The sequence below is a fragment of the Ictidomys tridecemlineatus genome, chromosome 3 (genome assembly GCF_052094955.1).
Source record: "Ictidomys tridecemlineatus isolate mIctTri1 chromosome 3, mIctTri1.hap1, whole genome shotgun sequence".
Taxonomy (NCBI): Eukaryota; Metazoa; Chordata; class Mammalia; order Rodentia; family Sciuridae; genus Ictidomys; species Ictidomys tridecemlineatus.
Window position 1 is genome coordinate 36,968,937 of NC_135479.1, and position 25,708 is coordinate 36,994,644.

The following is a 25,708-nucleotide window of genomic DNA, read 5'->3' on the forward strand; positions in this document are numbered from 1 at the left end:
GAGGAGTAACACCGTACAAGGGAAGCTTGAAGTTTTCTTGCTCTCAGATGCTTGAGTCCCTAACTTGAGGGACTCAGCATCAGCAACTCACATATATACAAGCCATTCCTGTTTACTTCAAGGAAGGGAGCTGGTGGGGAAAGCAACAAGAGTCTTCAGAGCTGGCAGGGCTATTCCCTTGATGTAAGCTAATAAAAACAGACTTAGCTGTCAAAACTAAGAAATGGGGTCATGACGTTTCTTAGTCAAACAGTTAAAAGGCTTCCTGGATTTATTGACTTTCAATATTGAAAGTTACTTATTCAATATTGTCACTTGCCTGTCCCATCCTTCAAAACTGCCTATTAGAAAACTCAAGGATAACACAAGAATAAGACACCCCCCAACCCCGACAAACTCAAGAGTTTGTTTTATTTTTTCAGAATGCATATGACTAGCAGCATCTTGTTGGAAGATCACATTTTACAACAATAAACAAATGCCTATTGCTTATGGTATCAATCTTTGCTGGTTAACAAAGAAACAGCTTCTGCCTTATATTGTCAGAATTTTTACTTTAGTTCAGTGTAGTACTGAAGGAGGTTTTTCAAACTGAATCCCCTTACATGCTTGTCAATGTATGTTCCATTTTGCCTTACTTTTCACAATATGCATTTCAAGACACACAAAGGCACATGTGTATATGACTCTGATATCCTTAGGTCATAGACTTCCAAAGCAGGAAAGATCCTCTTAAAATCAGCGAGGAAACCATCTTCATAGTGGCTTGTTATAGTACCACATGCACAGTTATGGTAGTTAAGTATTAACTTATATTTGGATCAAGTTGCCAAGTTTTCTGAGCAGCTCGCAAGAATGGTTGTGCCACACTCCCTATTGCCAGAGCCACCATGCCTGTTACGTGGGGCAGGCACCACAATGAGGAGGTCTTCCAAGACAATCAGGGAGTTCTTTATTGACTGATTATGGGGGATACCTCTGATCTGAAGCATCTCCTCTGGATCTTGTGCCAAGCAAAAATGGAAGGGTTCTTACTTCCCTCCTCTAATCCATCTCATCCATTCTGAGAAGGGTCTTACCGTATAATTGGGGTTTCCTGGCTGGATGCGTAGCTCAGCCAAAATCCAAATGCCATTAGTGAGCTTCAGGGATTGGTATAGCATGTCCTGCCCTTCCACATTCCTCTTGGCAATAGTATAAACATTGTTGTTTTGCAACTTGCTGGAAACAGTGTCTAGAAATAGATTCAAACCCCAACACCTTAAGTTAAAATCTCAAACAAATTTATGCTCTCTTCTGACATCCTTATGAGCAACATGTGCTCAAGTTCCTGACAAGTACAAGTTCCTAACAAATGTGCAGGTACATATTTCAGGAAGCCCTTTTTCCACACACAGCAAAAGGTGAGAAACATGCCCTTAAAGTACCTCCTATTAGATTCCCAAATGGAAAGCTGAATAGGGTGCACCTAAACAATGGGTTCAAGAGTTACCTGTGGAAATTATAAAATAGGTGAGCCTAAGGGTTTAGAATATCAAACACAGTGGCTATATGAATGAAAATGCTCTGAAATGCACAAGGTCAGAGACGGGAAATGTAATAATTCCTAGAACGCTCAGATCAACGAGGATATAAAGACTGATAATCAAATCTATAATACTTCCTTCCCAAGTCACTATTACTTTACTGTGAGCCACTTGGGTCTCAATAACAGGATCAGAAAAGGGCAGAGTTGCAGAAGTCCCTCAAGTCAAATTTATTAACTGGGATATTTAAGACTTTTTTTTTTTTAAACAAGCAAATGATTTCTTAAAACTTTAAAGAACACCATGTCTCTAAATAAACCATGAAATAACCATCTCAATACAAGGCTCTGCAGAAGACTGAAGCTATGCAAAGGTGACTGCGGCCAGGCCTGGATACAATCCTTCTTAGTTATCAACTCTGGCTATTCCAGAATTAAAGATCCCCTTTCTTTGTGAGATGCTGTGACATCAGAGAAAGAGAAACTTCCAGAATAGAGATGATAAACACTACCTTCTTTAACTGTTTATTATGTTCATTTCTGATGAGAATTTAAATTACTCATGCCTCTGTCAGGATCCAAATTCTCCCACATAAAATTCTGTCCTATTCTTGTGTGCTTTCTAGGAAAAGGTAGCCAAGATAAATAGTCTTATACCCTCCTGAAGGGTAATCCCTCAGGACAGGGATCCTGGAGTTTTTCACTGTGGCTTACCATAGTACCTGGGACACGATAAGGTAACTGTCATCCATATCTATGAATATGCCTCTGACTTGGGTGTTGAAAATGCCAATATTTACATAATGCCATAGACATTAAAAACCATCTCCACAAATATAGGCAAATTTGAAGGTACGACTCACCCTGATATCTTTTTACTACAATCAAACCAGCAATAGTGTGGGGAAGGATGAACTAAAGCCCCATTCATTAAGTATTTTCAACACATTCATTTACTACTTAACTTTTCCTCTTTTATTTCCAAGGTTTTTAATAACACCAAGTAGAACAGTTATAACTTATGAAATAGCTCTGAGGAGCCAAAAAGTGTATCTCAGAGTACTTATATATAATATTGGTAGAGAAGAGAGCTTCAGTATGCTTTGCAATCACCTTGTGGGGGGTCAGGCAGTTCTGGATGTCATCCTCATTCCCACAGTGAGGGGTTCTTGCAGCTTAGACTGGGTTGCTAAGCAACATCACCAGTTGGAGTTTGGCTAATATCTTTTGACAGGATTGTCTTGAACACATAGAGGCTTGTGTTAAGTTGAAAAAAACTATTATTCCTAACCTTTCAAGATGTTTGTCCATTTCCCAGAACAACAAAATACATACATAGTAGGAATTTCTGTTATAAGTTCTGCATAGGCATGTTTATTCTAGACAATGTGTATAGCAATGCCCAGATTACTAGACTTCTTATGATCTTACCACCTATGCAAGAGATGACAGGCCAGGAACTTAGCTGTGTTCATACTGAATGAATGGTTGTTGTATTGCTACTTCTATCAGAGGACTGAATGAAAGGAGGATTTCTAACATAAGTATGTGTGAATCAGCTTTTTTGTTTTTCCTTCTTCCCTTCTCTCTTTCCATCATAGTGCTGGGGACTGAACCCAGGGTCTTCTGCATGTAGGCAAGTTCTCTATCACTGAGCTACATCCCTAGCCCCTTTGAAATTTTTATTCTGAGACAGGGTATCATTAAGGCTAACTCAGTCTCTCAAGTAGTTGGGATTATAAGTGTGTGCCACCTATAATCGTTTTTCTTAAACTAAGTCACACTTCTTCTGGCAGCAATAAAGATAAAGAAGGTTCCCAAAGCAGAGAGTGGGAATCAGGGAGTTTGCATTTAGGCAACAGCTAAGGCATTCATTATCGAGTTCAAAACCACTAAGACTGCTGGAAAAAACACTCTATCATTTGAGCAAACAAACTAGAGTTAAGAGTTGACTGGGAAAGTTCCCATTTTTGAAATGTTCCAAGGGATGGAGAGAGCCATGACAAACACAGAAATATAACTCATTACCACTTGATGCCCATGTCTAAAGAAATATCTTATCTCACTACAATGTCTAACTAGTGAAAACAGATATACCATGTCTCTGAGCTTTTTTTTTTTTTTGAGGTGTATAGACTTTTAATTTTTAAAATTTACAATAAAATACATTATCACACAGTGCAGGAGCTAGCAAAGGGCAGTCTCTGAGCTTTTAAGAATATGCTATACACTTAATTAAAAAAAAAAAAAGATTTTTAGTCATAGTGGCGCATGCCTGTGATCCCAAAGGCTCAGGAGGCTGAGTCAGGAGAATGGAGAATTCAAAGACAGCCTCAGCAATAGCAAAACGCTAAGCAACTCAGTGAGACCCTGTCTCTAAATAAAATATAAAATAGGGCTGGGGATATGGCTCAGTGGTCAATTGTCCCTGAGTTCAATCCCTGGTACTCTACTTCCCCCCAAAACAAAAACGATTTATAGTATTGTTTTCCACACAGATTCATTTTTTGATATGGCTAGTGATGCAACTACTTCTTATGCACTTAACGGTAGTGTTCCCAAATATATGTACTAACTCCAAGAGTAGGTCCAATGGTTAAGATGCAAAAGAGATTCAGAAAGATCTCGACTCCTGGAGAATTGATTAGTGCTAGGAAGCAAGGAGTCCTGTCCATTATTGCCTTTCTGATCTAAAAATGTTATTTACAATAACTAATGGCACCATAAGTATCCTTATTGCATATCCCTTTCTATTAAGGTCTGATTATTATTAAGACTTGGGAAGAGGGTCTCTTTCTTCTTTAGAAGGATGGGAAAAAGCAAAAGTAAAAGCTCAATGCTAGGTTGGTAAGTCCTTTAAGCTTGTGACTTCTTATAACCCTCAGAGTGCTCGTTCCATCTGTCAAATGTCTACGCTAGCACAGAAAAGCTATTTTAAGTGTTGGTGCTATTGTGATTAGGGCACAGCAGCTGGAAAAGATGTTATTTTTAGCTCTTAGCTAGACCCAGGGTGTTGAATCAGAAGGCATTAAACCTGCAAACACTCCTCTTAATAGAGTGGAAAGAAATGTAAAGGCCAGGACACTCCAGACCCTTGGGGTGGAGTCAAAGGAAAAGTTAGAAAGGATTAGTTACAGGAAGTGGTCTTACAAGATTAGCAGTGATTTAGTGTGTGAAATGATGGCCTTGGGCTCCTAGAAAAAATGAATTGGCTGGTTTTCTGTATGTTTCATGTGCTCCACTGCAACAGAGCAGTGTCACTAGAAAACCAATTCAATGGTATTTGGAGCACCAAAGGCAGAGAGGGATTGGAGTGGGGCCATGACAAAACTGGTCAAACTGAATTTGCTTTGAGGTCTACATCAGAGGATATGGCCTTACCTGGAAAAAGGCCAGGCATTTCCTCTTTGGCAAGTGAAATACAGCTTCAAAACTCTCACCTTGAAGCAGGGTTATAATATTTTTTTTTTCTATTATTTTGGCAGGGCAAACTAAAGCTCTCATTCACTCCAACTTCCATTTTTTCTTTATAAAAAGCACTGGACCTCTAAAACCAAACCTAACTTCCAATTACTTAGGCTTTTCTTGGCTACATAGACCAGAATTTCCCAGATCATGTTCAAGAAACAATGATATTCCATGAGTCAGTAAAAAGAACTTCATGATTTTAAATTCTATGATCAAATAAATTCAGCTAACACTGAGTTAAACAGTTTCTTTAATAGAGCATTCTCTGAGCTTTTAGTGTGTAAATGTGCAATGGCAACTTTTTTGTTTTTAAATATTATTTTAGTTGTAGTTAGACACAATACCTTTATTTTATTTGCGGTGCTGAGGATCGAACCCAGTGTCTTGCACATGCTAGGCAAGCACTCTACTGCTGAGCCACAACCTCAGCCCCTACAATGGCAACTTCTAAGAGAGGCATTTCATATGCTGTATTTTTCAACTTTAATTGACCACGGAGGCTACACCCTTTTTTATTGAGGAACAAGTGATCTCAGGAACATGCTATCTGAAATGCTGCTACTAGATCAACTGCCACAAGGGTGATGGTTAATCCAGGTCCCGTCTATTCCAAGTGAGTGTAAAGGCTGCTTCTCTGAAGAGATCCACTTTGGTTTTTACCACTAGCTCCTGTGCATTCAGCACACAGGGGTTTCTTGAAGAATAGCTTGTTCCATGTAAAGTTGTCCAACCTCCTGTGCTCACCTGATGAGTTTCATGGTAACTAACCAGTCAGTATCAGTGAGAGGGACAGATGACAGTCACCTACTTATGACATGGCACAAGATGAAGAGAATCAACTAACTAGTTATTTTGATAGAAATCATAAGAGTCAACACTCAACACCTCTCTAAGCGTTGAGGAGGTATAAGGTAATCCTTATCAAAAGCAAACTTCTGCATGAAGTTTATACATTCAAAAAATGTCAGTCTGTCTGTCTTTTATATCTGAGGGCTCAAGTAGGGCTTGTCTCCTGAATCTCTCAAAGAAGGCCTACATCCACATCACATTCAAAAGAGGCATCAGAGGAAGAAGCTGATCACTTTCAGATTTTAAAGCTCTATATGAAAAGATCTATCTAAACACAGAAGATGAAAACAACACAGAGATCCAAAAAACTAAAATTAAAAACAAAAAGTTGGAACAACTTTCTTTTTTCTTTTTTTTTTTTCTTTTGGCAGTGCTGGGCAAGGCAAGCACTCTACCAACTGAGCTATATCCCCAGCCCCGCTGGAACAACTTTCTGAATTGCCATATTGCCTCTTTCCCCCAATATCCTGCTCCATCTTCAAGAGAAGATAGAAGTGTGCTGAAACCACCTTATGAGAAATATTAAAGTGTGGAAGAGGAAATGATGGGGAAATGAGGAAAGAAGGAGATACTGACCAAGCACCAAGGCTCATTTTCATTTGAATTCATAAAATCTTTATACTGAGACAGATGAAGCGGGTGTCTAAGGGGGAGAAGAAGGGAGGAGGCAGGCACAAAATGCTGGACTCTAAACAGTGAAGAGCTTCTTCCACTTCAGTGAAACAAAACCCTAGGGAATGACAACTGCTATTGTTTCTCCTCTTAGGTTACCTCTTTTTATGTTCTATTATAGTAATAAAATTAACTACCAAAGAGTCTGGGGATTTTTAATGGTGAATGAAAGAGGATAAAAATCATCATATAAAAGCTGATACAAGGCAGTAAAGAAAAAGGTTACCATCCAGGCTTTAATCAACCACAATGCATTCTTTAATTATAAATTAAAGAGATTCTAAACACAGGATTCTCAGAAAGATAGCTACATTTCCTTCAATATCAAAAGGTATTGGCAGAAAAGATGAAATGGTCCTTTTAATTATTTGGAAAGTGCATATCCTCCAAGGACACCTTAATGTTTAAATAATATGATTACTTAAGTCATCTGATTAACCCGGTTAATCAGATGTTTAAGAATCACTTGTCTTCAGCTACTGAAGAACTGTGTAGATGGATTCTTTCTAGTCTGTTTCCCAAATCTATTAACTTGTAATCTAGTGCCTTATATCGACACATCCCAAGTTTGTAAAGAGAGCTTTGCAAAGTAATGTGTCTAACACTTACCCACTGGAAACATGTTAGATGTGGAAAGAAAGAGGAATATAAAGCAAAAATAAAACCTTAAAATATCTAATTGGCTTACTAAGATGAAAATGAAACTTAACTATTACTCACCAGCATTTAAATGGCATTCCTTAATCTGAAACTGAAGTTCATTTTCATTGGGAATATCCTTCCATGTTGCAAGAAAGACCTGGCGTTCTGTATTGGGAAGCAGGGGGAAAAAGGGTAGATGTATTGTCAGTATTCTCATTTCTGGTGCCTTGCACATTTCCCCTTTGGAATACTAGCTCTTGCAATACAGCCAGCAGCAGGCTGGAACTGGAGCCAATTTTTATCTATTGCACTGGTATTATAAACTCCAGATCAATCAACCCCTCATTCAAAAGCATGAAGATACACTAGGAAAGTGTTTTTCATTTAGAAGTCAGTTTTGGTTCCCTTGTTTTCCTGTTTGGGTGACTTTGGGTAAGTCCTGTGACCTTTCTGGGCCTGAATTTCTTCATTTATAATTACATCTGTCCCAACAATCCCCAAAGAGCCACTGTAAAGATGCAATCAATTAAGCACCAATATAACTTAATAGCTACTAATATAGGCTAGTTTGCTTTTTTTTTTTTTGGGGGGGGGTGCGGGGAATGGTGGTATAGGGGATCCAACCCAGGACCTCATGCATAAGTGCTCTACCAATGAGCTACACCCCCAGCCCTTTTTATTTTGAGACAGGGTCTAAATTGCCATGGCTGACCTCAAACTTGTGATTCTCCTGCCTCATCCTCCCAAGTTGCTGAGATTAAGTGTGTGCCATTGCACCTGGCTGAAAGGCTAGTTTTTATCAGGTAGTGGTTTCTTAAACAAGGGAAGACAGAAATGTTAACAGCCACATAGTGAGAACTAATGATTTATTACAAATTACTGATTTATTATCTTGAAGAGGTATGAACTTAGTACAAAGTGTAACATTTATACATATTAACTCATTAAGTCATTATAGAAACAATTTTCATTTTGCAAACATGAAAACTAAAACAGAAAAAGCTAATCAGCTAGTCCATGGTCACACAGCTAATAAATGATACAGTTAAGATCAAGTCCAAGTCTACCTTTCCTCCAAACCTCTTACACTGAATCTTGGTGTACTTCTCTGATTGGAACATTCAGATACTATGTGCTGTTATTTAGAGACCAATGGAAACACAATAACAAAGTGACTCAGGCAAATAAATAAGAAACAATTATTAGGGTTTTAGGATACCCTTACCCCACTTTTTTTTTTTAACCACAAAATAACATGTATTTCCCAGGCTATGTTCTCTTGACATTCAGAAGAAGGGCAAAGGTATATTTAGCAGAAGGACAGGAGGATGTACTTACCCATTTTGCCATCTTCTACAAAAAGCACATTGAGTGGGATGAGGCAGCTGAAGTAGAAGACATCAATATTGTTTTTAACAGCCACCTGCCAGGAAACCAACAAGGGAAAATGAGGACATCAGAGGGGGCCAGGTAGGAGGGGAAAAAAAGTTGTGTGTCTAGAAATCTATCTGCTTACTTCATTCCTCTTTTGGTCAGTGAAGGTGTCCTCAAATCATGACACACTAACCTATACACTGCAAAACACATCCTTTATTACACCACTGTCCTAGAACTCTGACCACCTGCAACTCTACTTTTCTCCACAAGGGCCATCTTCACGGCACAACTTCTATACCTAGAATAATAATCTATTTAGCTATTTTTTTGGTTGTTGTTTCCATAATTATTTCTTTTGCTGGGTGCAGTGGCACATTCCTTTAATAAGTGACTTGGGAGGCTGAGACAGGAGGATTCCAAGTTAGAGGCCTGGGCAACTTAGTAAGACCCTTCCTCAAAAAAAAAAAAAAAAAAAAAGCAGGATGGGGTGTGCTGAGATGTAGGTCAATGGTAGAGTGCCCCTGGTTCAATCCCCAGTACCACTAAAAATTTTTTTCTTCAGTTAATTTTTTCTATGATTGTTAATAATAGCTGTTAGCACCTACTAAGTTTACTTACTAATGATATTAATATCTAATCCTTTTTCTAACTATCCCTTTTGAAGCCTAACAAAATAAGTATCATTCACCTCTCATTTTACAGATGAGGATATCCAGGTTCAGAAAGACCAAGTTACATCTAGGATCATACAGCTAGTATACAGAAAAATCAGAATTCAGACTTATATTTGTCTGACTCTAAACCTTGATCTTTTTTTTTCTCTACAGCAACTAGCACCATATTGCCTCATCTTTGTTTAGATATGTGTTTTAAAGTTATTTCTTGTTTCCTAAGTCCTTTTGTTGGAAAATGCTTGTTGGATCAAACATTGGTAAACCTGATGATTTTAAGAAGTTTTCAGCCTTTTTGTAAGCAAAGAAGTGAGCTTTCCACTCACAATACAATCTTATGGGCTGTGATTTTACCAGGGTCTGCTCAATTCAGAGCATGCTGTTTTTAGAAAAGCTACAGTTAGGCACATCTATTAGGGGCAAGACTGATGGGTGTACACATTCAGAAACAGGCAGATTCCACTGCAGCACAAGACCCATATACGGTAAGGAGAGAGAGGAGAACCGCTCCAAAGTATCACCTCCCACTGGTTTCTGTCATAGTGACTTTCCTACCAATGGTCTTTGCAGTGTAGGAAAGAATTTCTCTGGGCAAATCCTGTGATCAGTAGCCATGTCTATTTATCTGTCATTTTGCTTTTTTTTTTTTTTTTTTTTTTTAAAAAAAAAAGGGAAAGAAGTGCTTGTCTGGTACCACTATTGTCCCTCCCCGCTTTTAGGACAAATACTTAAACTTCAACCATGTGTCTCTTCATCAAAATTTTGCAATAAGATCCAAAATATCTTCTTTCTGAAGTACTTGCAATCCTTTTACATTCTTTATCAATCCTGACTTAAACTGTACTTTTGCTTCCTCCTCCATAACTGTCTGGTTATAACTCCTTGACAATCTTTCTCATCTCTCTCCCACAAGAATCCCTCAAATTACTTCCCTTGTAATTTTTGCTTTTAACCTTTCATTTACCAACCTTAGGAGTTTCTAAACTACATCACATACAATGCTAAGTTTATAGAATTCTCAAAAAGATCAAACCTAGTAGATTTAAGCAGAGTAAAAAATGTTAAGAGGGACTTCAGACTTTAAGATGCACCAGAGCACTGCTTTCAAAGACTGATGCCAGTTGTGGGCTTCTGGGACACCAAGGTATTTTCTAATTCATCTGGTACTCAGCAGAATTAGAAAGAGAACTCTTCTTTCAAATAAGGGCACCAAGAAGATCCTGAAATAGTGTTAGGCTCTGCAAAGGACATCTAGAAGGGAAATTAATGTGGATCACATTTAGGTCTCATGAGAAATGTGACTATCATTTTGAATATAAAGCAGTAATATCTCACAATGTGCCATCCATTGCAATGTTTACTAATTTTTTTTCCCCTCCCTGGTAACAGGGATTGAACCAGTGGTGTTTTACTACTGAACTACATCTCCAAACCTTTTTATATTTTAAGATGGGTTTTTCTGAATTGCCCAAGCTGGCCTCTAACTTGCAATCCTCCTGTCTCACCCTCCTGAGAAGCTGGGATTATTGTGCCTGGCCCTTTGGGACTCTTCTGACAAATGGATGAAAGCCAGGAACACTCTTGCTGAAAAATGCACAAGCAACACTTTGACATGCAATTGCAGGAGTTTCAACACACTCTGAAGACTACTCCAGGACTTCTGCTCTAGAGTAATTCTTGGAGAAGTGGGGACACCCTATGAGAGGCAGCACACAAAGATGTTCAGAGCATAGTCTTGGGAGTCAAAACAGCTGATTTCAAATTCTGACTCTGACACCTGCTAGCTGTCTCACCCTGGGCAAGTAGTACTAATATAGTTTTCTGTCTATAAAAGGGAGATCACAATGGTATAGAATTCATGGAGTTGTAATGAGAATAATTAGGTAATATTTGCACAGCATACAGAACATGCCTGCCTCCCAGTACTATAACAAGTATTTGATAAAGAAAAACTTATGCTTTTCACCATCTCCTGTTTTACTGAGAATTTTTCATAATTAAGGATAACCATATTAAACTTACCTGAAATCTTAGTACAACCATTATGTTAGAAAAAGATTAGAAAAAGATTTTTTTTTTTTTTTGGGTACTCAGGATTGAACTCAGGGGTACTTGATGACTGAGCCACATCCCAGACCTATTTTGTATTTTGTTTAGAGACAGGATCTTACTGAGTTGCTTAGTATGCCTCACTTTTGCTGAGGCTGGCTTTGAACTCTTGGTCCTTCTCCTCAGCCTCTTGAACCATTGGGATCACAGACATGTGCCACCATGCCCAGCTAGAAAATTTTTTTTAAAGCTTACTGGAGAATTGTTAGCTTAATGATTTTTTTTGCTACCGTGTCTTGATAAAATATCATCTTTTAGGATCTCCTGCATAGGTCTCTCATTGTGGAAGCATTTCAACTCTTTTACTTTAACTTTCCAAATCTGTATTCTGCAGTTTTCAAACTTTTACCCTTGCCTAGGATGCTGTTCATTCCAAGAATATAGGAACACTTCTGAATCTGACCCCTGCCTGCTTCTCCAGTCTATGCCTTGACTTCAACAATATCAAAATTACTTCTTGTTCCCCTAATACTGAAACTCACAGCTCTGTGCCCTTTTACATGTTGTTCTGTTTTTAATATATTATTCTCCTTAAGGTTCAACTGTCTGAAGAATATCGATTTAACCTTAAGAATCAGTTCAGTTTTGAAATTTCTCAGAAAGCTCTAAAAGCTTCCCCACAGCATATATACTTCTATTATGGCATAAAGTAATTATTTTCATCAGGCTCACTCATATTACAAAGAACTCTTGTGAGTGCAAGAGCTGGTTCTCATTTTCACTAACATGCTGCCTAGTGCAAGAAACATTTGCTGCATGAAATTAAGGGAAAGTCAGTCAGCAAATGGAATGAAACTCTGGTCTCTCAAGTCTTCCTCTGCCTTGTTGGTATGCACAACATAATCTCACCAGTAACACTGCTCATTAGGCACACACATGGATTTTCAGTGAGGCAGAGATATGGGATAATGTGGAGATTCTTTTGGTTTTGAATCACTGAGCTACAATAATATCTGCACATTAAGGAAGAAGAACATTGGTAGTGGATCATAAACCAAAGAATGCTAGATTCTCCAAGGATATGCCAATCATTATTTGGGTGTTTAGGCAAAAAAGACCAACAGAAAAATACAGTACGAAGCCAGTTCAGTTCCAATCCTGATGTCAACTACTCTTTAATAGAACTGAATCAGCTTTAAAGAGGAAGAGAGGGAGGGTGAGAGAGTGAGCAAGATAGAGAGGAAGGGATGAGGAAAGGGGAGGGAGGGGGCAGAGAGAAAAGAGTGGAAAAGAAATTAATGGAGCTGTTTTCTTATTCTACAATTCACTATCCCAACGGGTTCAGAATAGGAAGATATAATCCAGACACTCTGGAGAACTACTCTGTGAGCTTTAACATAATTCCTAGTTTGCTTATGGGAAATCAATGATTGCATATACATCCAACTGCCTACTTAATATATTCACTTTGATAACTTAGAGAGATCCCAAAAGGGATATGTCCAAAACCAAACTCTTGATTTCTCCTCTCCAACCCCAAGTAGAACCTCCTGCAATCTTTTCCAAACTCAGTAAATAGAATACTACAAAGCTTTTCAATGTCTCCCTACCTCTGCATTTGTCTCTACCCATCCCCTGCAACTCCTACTTCACAAACCCTGGCTTCCCCAGGCTGTTCTCCACACAGCACTCACTGTGAACTTAAAATGTAGGTCAGCTCATAAATACTCCTTGGTTCAAATCTCCAGTGACTTCCCATCTCACTCAAAATAAAATCACAGTAAACAACTGCCTATAATCTGGCCATTACCTCTGATGTCATGTTTGCGACCCTCCCTCATTAGCTCCACTCAGTCACAGCAGTCTGCTGCTCTTCCTTGCACACACCAGGCATGCTCCTACTTTTTGCATTTGCTCTTTTTTCTATCTAGAACGTTCTTTCCCCAGAAATCTACATGGCTTTCTCCCTGCCTCCTTTAGGTCTTTGCATTAATGGTCTTCCATGATCAATGTATTTATAAAATTGCATCATTCAACCTCCAACCCTAGGAGTTCATACCTCAATTCTCGGCCCCCTCCATTGTCCTCACTACCTTCCAACATACTTTTTTGTTTGTTTGTTTACGGTTGTCTCGATGCAACATACACCACTTCCAACCAAGCACAAATTCTAAAAAAGGAAGGGACTTTTGTTTACCACAGGATTCTTGGTTTCTAGAATAGTGATTGTCAGAGAGTAAATATTGAATATGATCATACAAGTTTTTTATCTCCTTTGGCTTTTTGGACAACATGTGAACATAGTTTAAAGGTTCCAAAAAGGTTTCATTTTTTTTTTTTTTAGTGTGCTTCCCTTCCCTTAACAGAAGAGCAAAGTATGGACACACTGGAAGGAAGTGAGAGAGTGTGTGTGTGTGTGTGTGTGTGTGTGTGTGTGTGTGTGTGTGTGTGAGAGTGAGAGAGAGAGAGAGAGAGAGAGAGAGAGAGAGAGAGAGAGAGAGAGACAGGATTTTAGATGCTTAGCACAAAATAACCCATCATAAAAACAAAGGTTTTTTTGAAGTTCCATGAAGTAAATTCTATCATGCATCCATGTTTGTTTTTTTTCAATTTTTTTTTAGCGGTAGATGGACACAATATCATTATTTTATTTATTTACTTTTATGTGGTGCTAAGGATCAAATCCAGTGCCTCACACATGCTAGGCAAGTGCTCTACCACTGAGCCAAAATCCCAGCCCTCTATGTATGGTTTCAAAATGTGTTTCTCACTTTACCTCTGAGTAAAACTAATGCTCCATAAAAATGTGCCTTTGTGTACTCTTTAGCTTCAAGTGTCCCTAACATGGTGGGGCATGACCAACCAATGGTTCTTAAAACTGAATGGATTAAAATTGGCATAAAGAAATATACAGAACAGAAAATATTGTGCCTTTCTTGAGCAGTAAGTAATATTTCCTGTTTTAGTTTTGTCTTTGTGTGTGTATGCACAACATGTAAAACACATCTGTTACTGTAAGCTGCTAAAAAGCATAAAAGTCACAATACTCACAAACCAAATTAAAAGAAGTAAAGAAACAGGTTCAAAGAGCCAAAGAACAGAAATGCACACCTCATCTTCCACTTTGAGGATACCCAAAGCAGACCATAGATACCAAAAAGATGATCACCTAATCCTCTGTATCTCTAGTATGTCACGTGCAACATGTAACCATAACAATGTTAACTTGCTTCTCAGAGACATTAATAGGAAGAGCAAATAGAAATGATTAGAAGGCATTTTGAGATGAAAAAAAAAGTGGCTATAAATGCTTAATAATAATAATGTTTTTTAAAAGTTACTTTCAGTTGCTGCTGAGTAAAGAACAGCCTGTCAGCTTTAGCCTGTACCCAGCAATTAGTTTCTTTCCATAGTAGAGGAAGCCTGCTGCAGGAGCTGCAGCCTTTTCACGGGGGCACAGCTGGAGATGAGCAGGCTAAATTAACATTCTAACCTTGTTTCATATACTCAAAGTATTAGAACAAGGTATGAGACTAACTCAGTCTCAACTTTGGCAAATAAGACCTCTAAGCACACCTCTCACTGCAGGTAACCAAAGGAGGCACCAACACAAGAAAAATCTAGTCCAGCAAAACATGGCTCTTCTTGAGATCCTATCATCTACTCTTCCATGACGTCACTTGTGACCTTTCCAAGTCTCTGAAGAATATTTTTTTCTTTTATTCCTCCTCTCCATTTAGCTTCTGGAAAGATTATTTGCAGGCTGGCCCAAGTTAGGACCAGGCAGTGACGCCAACCATCCCCAGTTCTCTGAGGAATGATGATTCAGATGTGTTTTTTTAAGCACCACACAGCCTAGTCAACAGATTCTAGGGGAATGGTTCTGAGTGACAGGTTTTTAATGGCACTGAGTCCAACTATGGGATATATTTCAGCTGAGATTCAAGAAGTGGCCCTTTCTACTAGCTACTGGAGTCTAATAGACGTAGAGACTATATCTAAGTACAGTTTAAAAATATAGCAGAAATAGTCATGAAACCCTCCAAAGAAAATGTCAATTTATTTTCCTTCTGATGCTAAATAAGTTTAACCTGAATAGCATCTTTGATTCGATTCCAATGCTAAAATTCAAACAAGAATTCTGTTTTTTTCTTACTTCACCCATTAGATCAGGTAGATTGCATGATAGCTGAGCAGCCCTCAAATAGTATCAATCTGCTGTTCATTTCAACTAAAAGCCAGATCTGTTCTCAGGACATATTAGGGCGTTGTTTGCTATTAAGAGTATATGGACAGTGAAACCCTCTATAGGAAAAAACTGACAGGTTCCTCTTCTGATGGAAGCAGTGGTTCTGTGTCCCTCGGATGACAGTCCCTATGGGGCAACCACATACACATTAGCATTTCAAGTTTCCATATTTAAAGCCTTCAGAACCAGAAAGGAAAGCCTTGAATAAGCCTCCAGATGATCTCTACAGCTCTTAAATCCTCTGGCAGCACATAATTATTGGTTTTTAAAGACACAATGAACAAAAATGACTTTAAAAAACAAAAACATAATGAGATCTTAAGGTCCAATTCTCTTTGCCAGGCCTGATGTAACCCTCTAATCCCTTTGCCACCTATAATCCCAGCAGCTCTGGAAGCAGGAAGAACTTGATTTTAAAGCCAGCCTCAGCAACGCAGTTGGGGGCTAGGGATATAGCTCAGTTGGTAGAGTGCTTGCTTTGCATGCACAAGGCCCTGGGTTCTAATCTCCAGCATTCTCCCCGACCAAAAAAAAAAAAAAAAAAAAAAAAAAAAAAAAAAAAACGGTGGGGAGCTGGGGATATGGTTAAGCACCCCTGATACCAAAAAAGGAAAAAAATTTCCAATTTCTTTTAGTACAGCTTTTTTTTTTCTTTCTTTTTTTAAATTGAGATTGAATCCAGAGGTGCTTTAATATTGACCTAATCTCCAGACCTTTTCATTTTTTATTTTGAGAAAGAGTCTCACTAAGATTGCAGGTGTCCTTGCTAGGTTGCTGAGACTGGCCTCAAACTTTTGAACCTCCTGCCTCAGCCTCTGGGAATATAGGCATGCACCATAGTGTCCAACCAGCAGACTTTATTTTCAGAGATGAATAAAACCCAAAGGATATTGAAATTGAAATTCTATGACTCCTCCTGTAATCCTTACTCTGCCATGAGATTTACTTAATTTCAGTCTCAAAAACTTTCAAGTAATGCAGACTATGAACTAGAATGTATGTAGATTAAGTTAGAGAATACCAAAGAGAAGATTAATATTTTCAAGTGGCATGGATAAGCAATGATTTAAGACTTATGCTTTATGGACTAAATTTGTCAAAATTCTGATTTGGGCTGGAGTAAATTAGAATGATGAACTCCAGGGCTGTCCACTGGAGAAGTCCAAAGCACAGCAGGGTTAGAACTACTGAAATCAAGTTATGTAACTCTTCCAGCAGCTGGCACTAGATTCTCAAATATAGCTTTAGAAGCAACCCACTGGTAGTCATCACCTCTGAACTACAGAAGGTAGAGCTAAATTCACACCCATCAAGTCCCAATACAATCTCTAGTTTATGGACAGTCAGCTAGGTGCCAACTCATTCCCAAAGTAAATTTCATTTTAGGAGGTCTCAACTTTTTACTCCTTGCCTCTTAATTTATAATCACACCTATTTCTATCAAAGTAAACTTTCTTGGAGAAAGCAAAATCTGTAGTTGGAAAATGTTAGGCCTTTATTACCTTTTACTTTTTATTTTTATTTTTTCAAAGAGAGGGAAGGGGGGAGGGGGGGAGAGAGAGAGAGAGAATTTTAATATTTTATTTATCGGCGGACACAACATCTTTGTTTGTATGTGGTGCTGAGGATCGAACCCAGGCGGCACGCATGCCAGGCAAGCGCGCTACCGCTTGAGCCACATCCCCAGGCCTACCTTTTACATTTTAAACAAAACATTATTTTAAAAAAATTTTTTTTGTAGTTGTAGATGGACAGAATGCCTTTATTTGTTTATTTTTATTTGGTGCTGAAGATCGAAACCAGTGCCTCACACATGCTAGGCAAGTGCTCTGCCACTGAGCTACAGCCCCAACCCAAACATTTTTATTTATTATTATGAGTACTATCTGAAAAAATTTTTTTCTTAAAGCAAAGAACTGAGCAATGAGACAAGAAAATATTACTTAATCATTTAATTCCAAAATGATTAAATAATATTTTCTTTAGCCTCCAAACTATAACTGATTACAACTATATTTGCCAGCATTCCTGCTTCTGTTTTTGTTTTTTTTGGTACCAGGGATTGAACTCAGGGACACTCGACCACTGAACCACATCCCCAGCCCTATTTTGTATTTTATTTAGAGTCAGGGTCTCACTGAGTTGCTTAATGCCTCACTGTTGCTGAGGCTGGCTTTGAACTTGCAATCCTCCTGTCTCAGCCTCCCGAGCTGCTGGAATTACAGGCATGCCTGGCTGGTTTTTCTTTTTAAAATCAGACTGACATCTACAAAAATGCCTTTTCTTAAACTTGGGCTTTCCTGAAGTGGAATAAAAGGAAAAATAAATTCAGACTGAGAACATGTCTATTATAATCCCATTTGATTGGGCTGGGGTTGTGGTACTGGGTTCGATCCTTAGCATCACATAATCCTACCTGAATTTTAGGTCCTCAATTCAGACGGAAATTTGTTCTATAAAACCTTAAAATGTACAACCAAGATCTATAAAACCTTAAATGTAAAACTAAGGTCTACTACAGATAGAATCTTAAGGAAGACATATTTTAGCTCAAGTGAACAACTTCCTAATAGGGTTTAACAAAGATAGAATAGTCCATTTTAGGATAGTATTCATGTAGATGCCAACTTGCCAATCAACTTAAATGTAGAGTAAATTCTATTAGCAATAGATACTGTTTGAAATAGACAATATTAGAGGTCATTCTTTCCAACCATAAGATTTTGTATTCTTCATATGTACATGCTAACATGGATTAAAGCTTTTCAAAGGTTTTTTTTAATATATACATTTTTTAGTTATAGATGGACACAGTATATTTATTTATTTTATTTGTGGTGCTAAGGATTGAACCCAGTGCCTCACAAGTGTGAGGCAGGCGCTCAACCACTGAAGCACAGTACCAGCCCCTAAAGGTTTTTTTTTTTTTTTTTTTTTTTAAATGATACTAGGGATTGAACCCTGAGCCTTGTGCATTCTAGGCAAGTACTATATCACTGGACTGCAGCCAAAGACCTCAAAAGTTTTATGAGGGGGCTGGGGCTGGGGCTCAGTGGAAGAGCACTTGCCCGGCATGTGTAAGGCAGTGGGTTCGATTCTCAGCACCACATAAAAATTAATAAAAATAAAGGTCTGTCAACAACAACATAAAAAGTTTTATGAGGACTTTTCTGTACACACCTCATATTATCAAGCCTCCATAATCCTTACATAAAAAATTGTGAGAGCATTATTTTCTTACCTCCTAAAACATGATGCAAAATATAAGAGAGTAAACATAAAGGGGACTGGGGATATAGCTCAGTTGGCAGAGTGTTTGCCTCGCGTGCACAAGGCCCCGGGTTCAATCCCAGCACCAAAAACAAACAAACAAACCTCTCCAATGGATTTTAATTCAGCTTAGGAAAATCTCGGTGAGTTTTTCTTAATTTTAACTTGTAATGTACCTTAAGGATTTGAGTGAATATTACCAGCATAATGAAAACAGATTAGAAAAAATACCTTTTCCTTAAAAATTCAAACTCCCCTAATATACAAAGACCATATGGTTAAAGCTATTTCTAATCATGTAACAAACTGATTCCATTTTTTATCAAGTCCTAAACTTATGATAAAAAGGCTGTGATTTTATAAATGAAAGACCACAAATCATTTTTATTATTATTTTTTAATTATTATTTTAGACCTACTTTTTAAAATTCATATCCTTTGCTCAGTATCCTAGCATGGTTTCTGTTTCTTGGGTAATCTTACCTCAAAGACCTTCCCTGAACTCCTACTTTTTTTTTTTTTCGACTGAGCATTGAAACCAGGGCACTCTACCAAGAAGCTATCGTCCCCTGCACCTTGGATAGTTGGGATTACAGTGTGTATTGCACCTGGTCATGGGCTCCTTTTTATGACAAAATAGCTTGGGCGTTTTGAGAACTGAGTTCTGGGTTTCAGAACAACTGTCTCCTGCCATTGAGGACAGATTTCTCATCCACCAGACCACCTCTGCTTGCAGAATATATCTTATTTTTTTGCAGGGATGGGGATTGAATGCACAGACTAGGCAATGCTCTACCACTGGACTACATGCCCCAGCCCAGCTAGAATTTTTGTCTACTTCTTATGTGTAGTCATTCAAGAGGACAGTTGCTATTATTAGGCCTATTCCTAAAAGATAACCTAGATGCTGGGGATATAGATTAGTGGCAGAGTATATGTCTGTCATACATAAGGTCCTCCCAGTACTGAGGGGAGAGGGAGAAGTTGGGTAGAGCCCAGAAACTGGTAGTTGAATGGTGGTTAACAGGAAGACAATATATAAATAGTAAGATACTGCTTTAGTATACAATCTTGGTTATCTTTTGCAGCGGGCAGGGCAGTGCTGGGAATAAAACTCAGTGTCTGATGCACGCTACACAAGTGCTCTACCACTGAGCTATACCTCCAGCCCAAATCTTGGTTATTTTGACAAAAAAAGATAAGAAGTATCAACAAGGGCAATCTAGTACTAAAGGAATATATAGAGTACATAAGATACTAAATTTCTCAGATGAAATTAAAGGATGTGTGTAATCCTGATGTGACATGAAAAATATATCAGACTTGCAGCAGCAGTCACAAGAAGTATTTTCGTTTTTTTTTTTTTAATACCTTTGTTTATTTAGTTTTTTTACGTGGTGCTGGAGATCGAACCCTGTATCTCATGCTAGGTAAGCACTCTACCACTGAGCCACAACCAGCCCACAAGTACTTTCTACTTTCTTTGGTAGCAAAATGTTTTAGTATTTCATAATTAAGAATTCAATATCGACATATTGTTTATGGAATATTTTAGGTTTATAGTATTATGTGCAGCACTAGATCTATGTGTGTGACTTGGGAATCTCTCCATTGTTCCTGGAATAGTCACCACTTCAAGAACTCAAGTGTACACAAGCAACACTATGGTGCCATAAAAGCAACTGGAGTTTGCAATTGTGGACTCTGGATGACCAAAGGAAGCTTTAACACTGAATTTGTTTGGATTGTATAATAGTCAGGAAAAGTCAGCAAATGCCAAGTTGGTTTGCTTAATTTGACAGAAGCTGCTGAAAAGATCTTTCGCTTGGAAGCATTTACTAGTTTCTCTGGTACAATAGCTACAATTGTGGGCTTTCTGAGTGTGAATGGACAGATGCAAGACATGAAATATCAGGGACAGGCACACCATCTGCAACTATCTCACAGACTGGGACTATAACATAGGAATCACAAGGGATAGAATTTTCCTCCAGGGCCACACATTAGCAAAAAACTCCTTTGGCTGACAAAGATCTTAAAAGATATGTGTAAACAGGACTGGAAGATTATATCCTTCGTAGCTAGTGTCTTCAGCGTTTTCTGCCCTAATCATTCAAAGGTTAAATAAACAGAACTGATGACAGAGCCTTATTTCAGAAGACTTTCAGAGAAAAAAACTGAGATGTTATATCTATTTCTTTTCCCTAATTAACATTTAGCCTCTTCCTCAACTGTGTTTATGTGAGATTGAAACACAAAAAGAGATAAAAATATATTTAAAGGAATGTTTATATATATATATATATATATGAACACACACACACACACACACACACACACACACACACACACACACATACACACTTTACACTTCATCCACAGATTCACTTCTAAGTCTCCTTTATAAAATAGTATAGAAGGAAGGAAAGAAGAATTAAGAAGGTACTATCAATGCTCTTAGGAAAAACAAAAAAACAAAAAAAACACAGTACATTGAAAACCCCATTTAAGTTTCTTTTCTTCTGAAAGAAATTCTGCCATAATTAAAGGAAAACAAAATTGTTAAAGCCATAAATTCATAAAAACAAGAAGTAAAAATCTTAGTACTAGAAAACAGGTAGACTATCAATAATACTTTAGAACTTTAAAAGGCTTAGGATTGGAACCACCTTTGAAATTGAACAAGGGGAAGGCTTTAAAAGAAAGATTGGCCCTGGGTTTGATCTCCAGCAACCAACCCCTCACCAATACCCTCCCACAAAAAAAAAAAAAAAGGAGGATTAGGATGCCACCAGGAGTCCTGATATCCCACCACAATTCTATACTGCCAGACACTGGGCCCCTGTTCAAAACTGAGGATTAATTCTTTTACAGAAGACAAAGTATACAGCACTCAGAAGTGAATGCCAGACAAGGCTGAGGGGTTGAGGATTAAGTAAATTTATGCAGAGTGAATGCTAAGAGTCTCCAGCCTTCTTTCCTGACATAGTTCCCAGAACGCAGGCACAAAGCTTTTATGTTCCAAACAGGAGACTCAAAGATGATTTTTTTTTTGTTTTGTTTTGTTTTTTGGTACTGGGGATTTAGTCCAGGGGCATACTACCACTGAGCTACATCTCCAGCCCTTTATTTTTTGAGACAGGGTCTTACTAAGTGGCTGAGGCTGGCCTTAAACTTGTGATCATTCTGCATCAGCTTCCCAAGTTACTATATCAGGAAAATGGGAATATGGGAAGTATGCGTGTAGATAATAGCAGTGAAGCGGGAGACGTAGTCCTAAAATCTGAAGTCCTAATAAAAAAACATGTAATTAAGAGACAAAGAGGTAAAGGTCAAAAGAATCATCTAAGCAAATTAGGATTGCCTCTATGGAAGAGGAAATTGTGGCCCTGTTGAAAAAAAAGGGTTGGAGACTAGGTTTTTCTTACTATAGAACTAGTCAACTCTTCAAACTGTGCTTTTATGATTCTGGCAAGTATTAACTTCAAAGAATGATGCTTTCAATGTTCTCAGAAAAGTCTACATCCCAGTGAAAAAGGAAGCAGAGCAGCTGTGTAAACTCTACAGCATCTATGCTAAGACCATGACCATCCTCCTCTCAGGATAAACACAAAACATGCCATAATTCCACATCTCCTTGCAGACACTGACTTGAAGCAGCGGTCACTTGTGTCTAAAGTTTGAAGAAGTTTATTGGGAAAATGTTTCTAAGCAACTAACAGATAAAATAATCAAAGTCATTTAAAATCATTTAGAGACAATTCATTTGGACATCTGTTAAGGTTTTTTGTTTTATTTAAACAGAGGAAATTCATTATTTTTTTTTTTAGAAATATAATTATATGATATAAACTCAAGAGACATTCCCAATAGGGGAAAGTTTAAATTTAATCTCTGCTCTCTGTTAATATTTATAAATTAAATTCGTGTGTGTGTGTGTGTGTGTGTGTGTGTGTGTGCGTGCTGGGGACTGAACTAAAGCCTCACATATATTAGGCTGAACCCTGAACCATGTCCACGGTCCACAAGACTTTTTATAACTAACATGAATGAAGCAAAAAAAAAAAAAAAAAAAAAAGTTTATAAATTTGAATCTCTACTAGTTGTTTTATTCCTGTATCTAAAGCATAATCTGCTTTACATTTTAAGAAGGAATGGTATGTTTTTAATCTTAATTTTTAATTGGTTGTTCAGACCATAAGCCAATGTTTAGTATAATGGACATTTTCCCATATTTATTTTATTAGTGCATTATAGTTGCATATAATGGTGGAATTTGTTACATATTCATACATGTCCACAATATAATAATATAATTTGGTCAATATAATCTCCCTGTATATTACTTTCCCTCTGCTCCTACTTCCCCTGGCCCTTTCCCTTTCCCTCTACTCTACTGATGGACATAAAATTCTTACAAGTATTTTATTATAGTTTTGTCAACTGTGTTTATTTTGTCCTATACACTAATATCAAATCAGTCAAAAAAATCACAAAAACGCACAATTCACTCAAAATTTCTTTTCTCCCCAATCCCCCAGTGCCTGCAATAATTTCATGGTCTGGAGTACTAAAAAAGTATTAGTTTTTCTACATAAACTCTTGAATCTAAACATTATGTAAATATGTTTAAATGCTTGATTTATTTTCTCCTAGTGTTATCTGCATCTACATGGTCTAACCTTGTAGTAAAATTTTGATTCTTTTTGTTTAGATGGGGTCAGGACAAGGGCAGAATGAAAGCTGAAATATAAAGTAACTCATCCACCATAAGCTAGCCATTAGTTTCAACTTCTACCAGAAGATGTTAAATAGAACTGCTCATAGGGAATTTTTTAATTGTTTGCTTTTCTTCTCCATTGGGACATGTTAATTAGTGACAGAACTAAAATTATGACATCCCTGAAAGAAGAGAACCCCTGGGAAAAATGTGAAGAATCTGTAGTTAACTACAGATGGAAAACTTTTAAGTATGCTTTCTTTCTTTCTTTTTTCTTTTTGCAGTACTGAAAACTGGACCCAGAGGCTTGTGCATGGTAGGCAAGTGCTTTCCCACTGAGATACACCCTCATTCCTTTAAAAAAAAATTTTTTTGTAGTTGCAGATGGAAAGAATGCCTTTATTTTATTTGTATATGGTGCTAAGGATTGAACCCAGCGTTCTGTCACTGAGCTTCAGCTCCAGCTCCAGACCATATCCTCATTTCCTTTTTAAATTTTACTTTGAGACAAAGTAAAAACTAAAGGCCTCACCTAGTCACCCAGGCAGACCTTAAACTTGCAATCATCCTCCCTCAGCCTCCCAAGTAGCTGGATTATAGGTATGCACTACCACAACCTGTTTTTTATAAAATCATGTTTGTAAATTGCTAGTCCTAATACCATATCAATACTTTTGAGGGAGTGGTTTGAACTAAGATCCAACTTTAGGAGGATTTCCATTTGGGATTTGGTGAAATGGAAATGCAAGTAGGAAAGTTATTCATTTGTTTATGTTCTTTTTAAGAGTAGAAAATTTGCCCTGGTTTCTGTGACCCAAATTTGCTTTCCTACTTCTGAAAGAAAGCATTCTTGCATGCCTGATGACTATCCTCAAATATTATTGGCTTGAGGTTCTGTAGGTCAGTGGAAAGTTAGATTTTAAGAAGAGAGAACAGATGCAGATTTGGGTTATTTGCTTCAGGATCTGAGCTGGAAAAGCCTGTTAACACATTATTCTCATCATGTAACAGCCAATTCCTACTGCATAGTAAATCTTGTTTTCAGTTTTCTGGTCTGAGCCAAGTTATATTGTGCCTCACCTGTCTACTCTTCAAATCATTACTCCCTTTGCTGAAAGCAGCAGCAGGCTATTACTGTGGCAATAAGGTATTTGGTGAACTGGCAAACAGACCTGGTGCACTGAAATTTACACTACTGAAGAATGTAACTTACTGTTGCTGTCTATTGTATTTCCAGAAGATAGTACAATGGGATCTTACCTGTCTTGATTGGAAAGTTGGTATTTCTTTCATCATTTCAAAGATAATCAGTCTCATTCAAATTGTTCTATCATCTCAAGTTTTAAGTGGAGTTAGGGGATCATTTCTTCTTTGTCCTTCACAGTGGAAACCTTTTTCTTACTTTTTTCTTTCCTCCCTTCCTTCTTTGGTTAAATCGTGAGCTCACTTTCAGTTGAATCATCATCCCCCCCCTCCCCCCCCCCTCGCCTAAAGCATGCTAAAATTTGGAACTGTCACTAAAGGGCTGCTTTCCATTTGTTTCTGCCAGGCACCCTAGATTTCACCAGTTCTTGATTAGCAGCAACAGCGAGGTGCTAAACAATTAAAAGACCCTATCTCTACATAAAATATAAATCAGGGCTGGGGATGTGGCTCAGTGGTTGAGTACCCCTGGGTTCAATCCCTGGTACACCTGCCCCCCTCCTTAAAAAAAGCTAAGAAAAAGGTTTCCTAATATTTAATGAGTAAAAGAATAAATAAATAATTTTGTCAAGGTATAACCTTTGTTCTTAAAAACAAAGTAAAATTTTCCATAGTTATTTCAAGTTCTATTCCACAACTAATATAAGGAAGAGAAAGGGTGCTGTTGTCCTCTAACAGTTTATGGCTGGTCTTTAGTTATGCTGGTGTTGAAGAAAGGAGGATGGCCTAGTGGGAGAAGGTTAGGTCACTGGGTACCCATCCTTTGGAAGACATTAAGGAAGTCCTTATGGGACTCTGCTCCGGTCTTGTGAGAGCAAGTTGTTATAAAAAGAGTAAGACTGGCCCCACTTTGCTCTTTGGCTTCTTGTCCAGTCATCGTCACCTCTCCCTCTCACACATGTTCCTGCCAGGATGCCATCCACCACTTGATGAAGCCAAGGGGCAAGCAAGTGTTGGCACCATGCTCTTGGACCCCCCAAACTGCTAGTTGAATAAATCTGTTTTCTTTATGA

General features: G+C 37.9%; 1 protein-coding gene across 7 annotated transcripts in view; it reads right to left on the reverse strand.

Annotated features, from left to right (window-relative positions):
• The window catches only part of Ap2b1 (adaptor related protein complex 2 subunit beta 1), a 128,852-nt gene that overhangs the window by 3,755 nt on the left and 99,389 nt on the right, over nt 1–25,708 (reverse strand). For all 7 annotated transcript variants that reach the window (XM_078042430.1, XM_013357042.4, XM_013357040.4 and 4 more), the window contains 3 exons: nt 8,495–8,579; nt 7,235–7,321; nt 1,080–1,234 (listed from right to left, as the gene is read on the reverse strand). In XM_078042430.1, the coding sequence (XP_077898556.1) occupies nt 1,080–1,234; nt 7,235–7,321; nt 8,495–8,579 (327 nt within the window). The remainder of the gene's footprint in view (nt 1–1,079; nt 1,235–7,234; nt 7,322–8,494; nt 8,580–25,708) is intronic.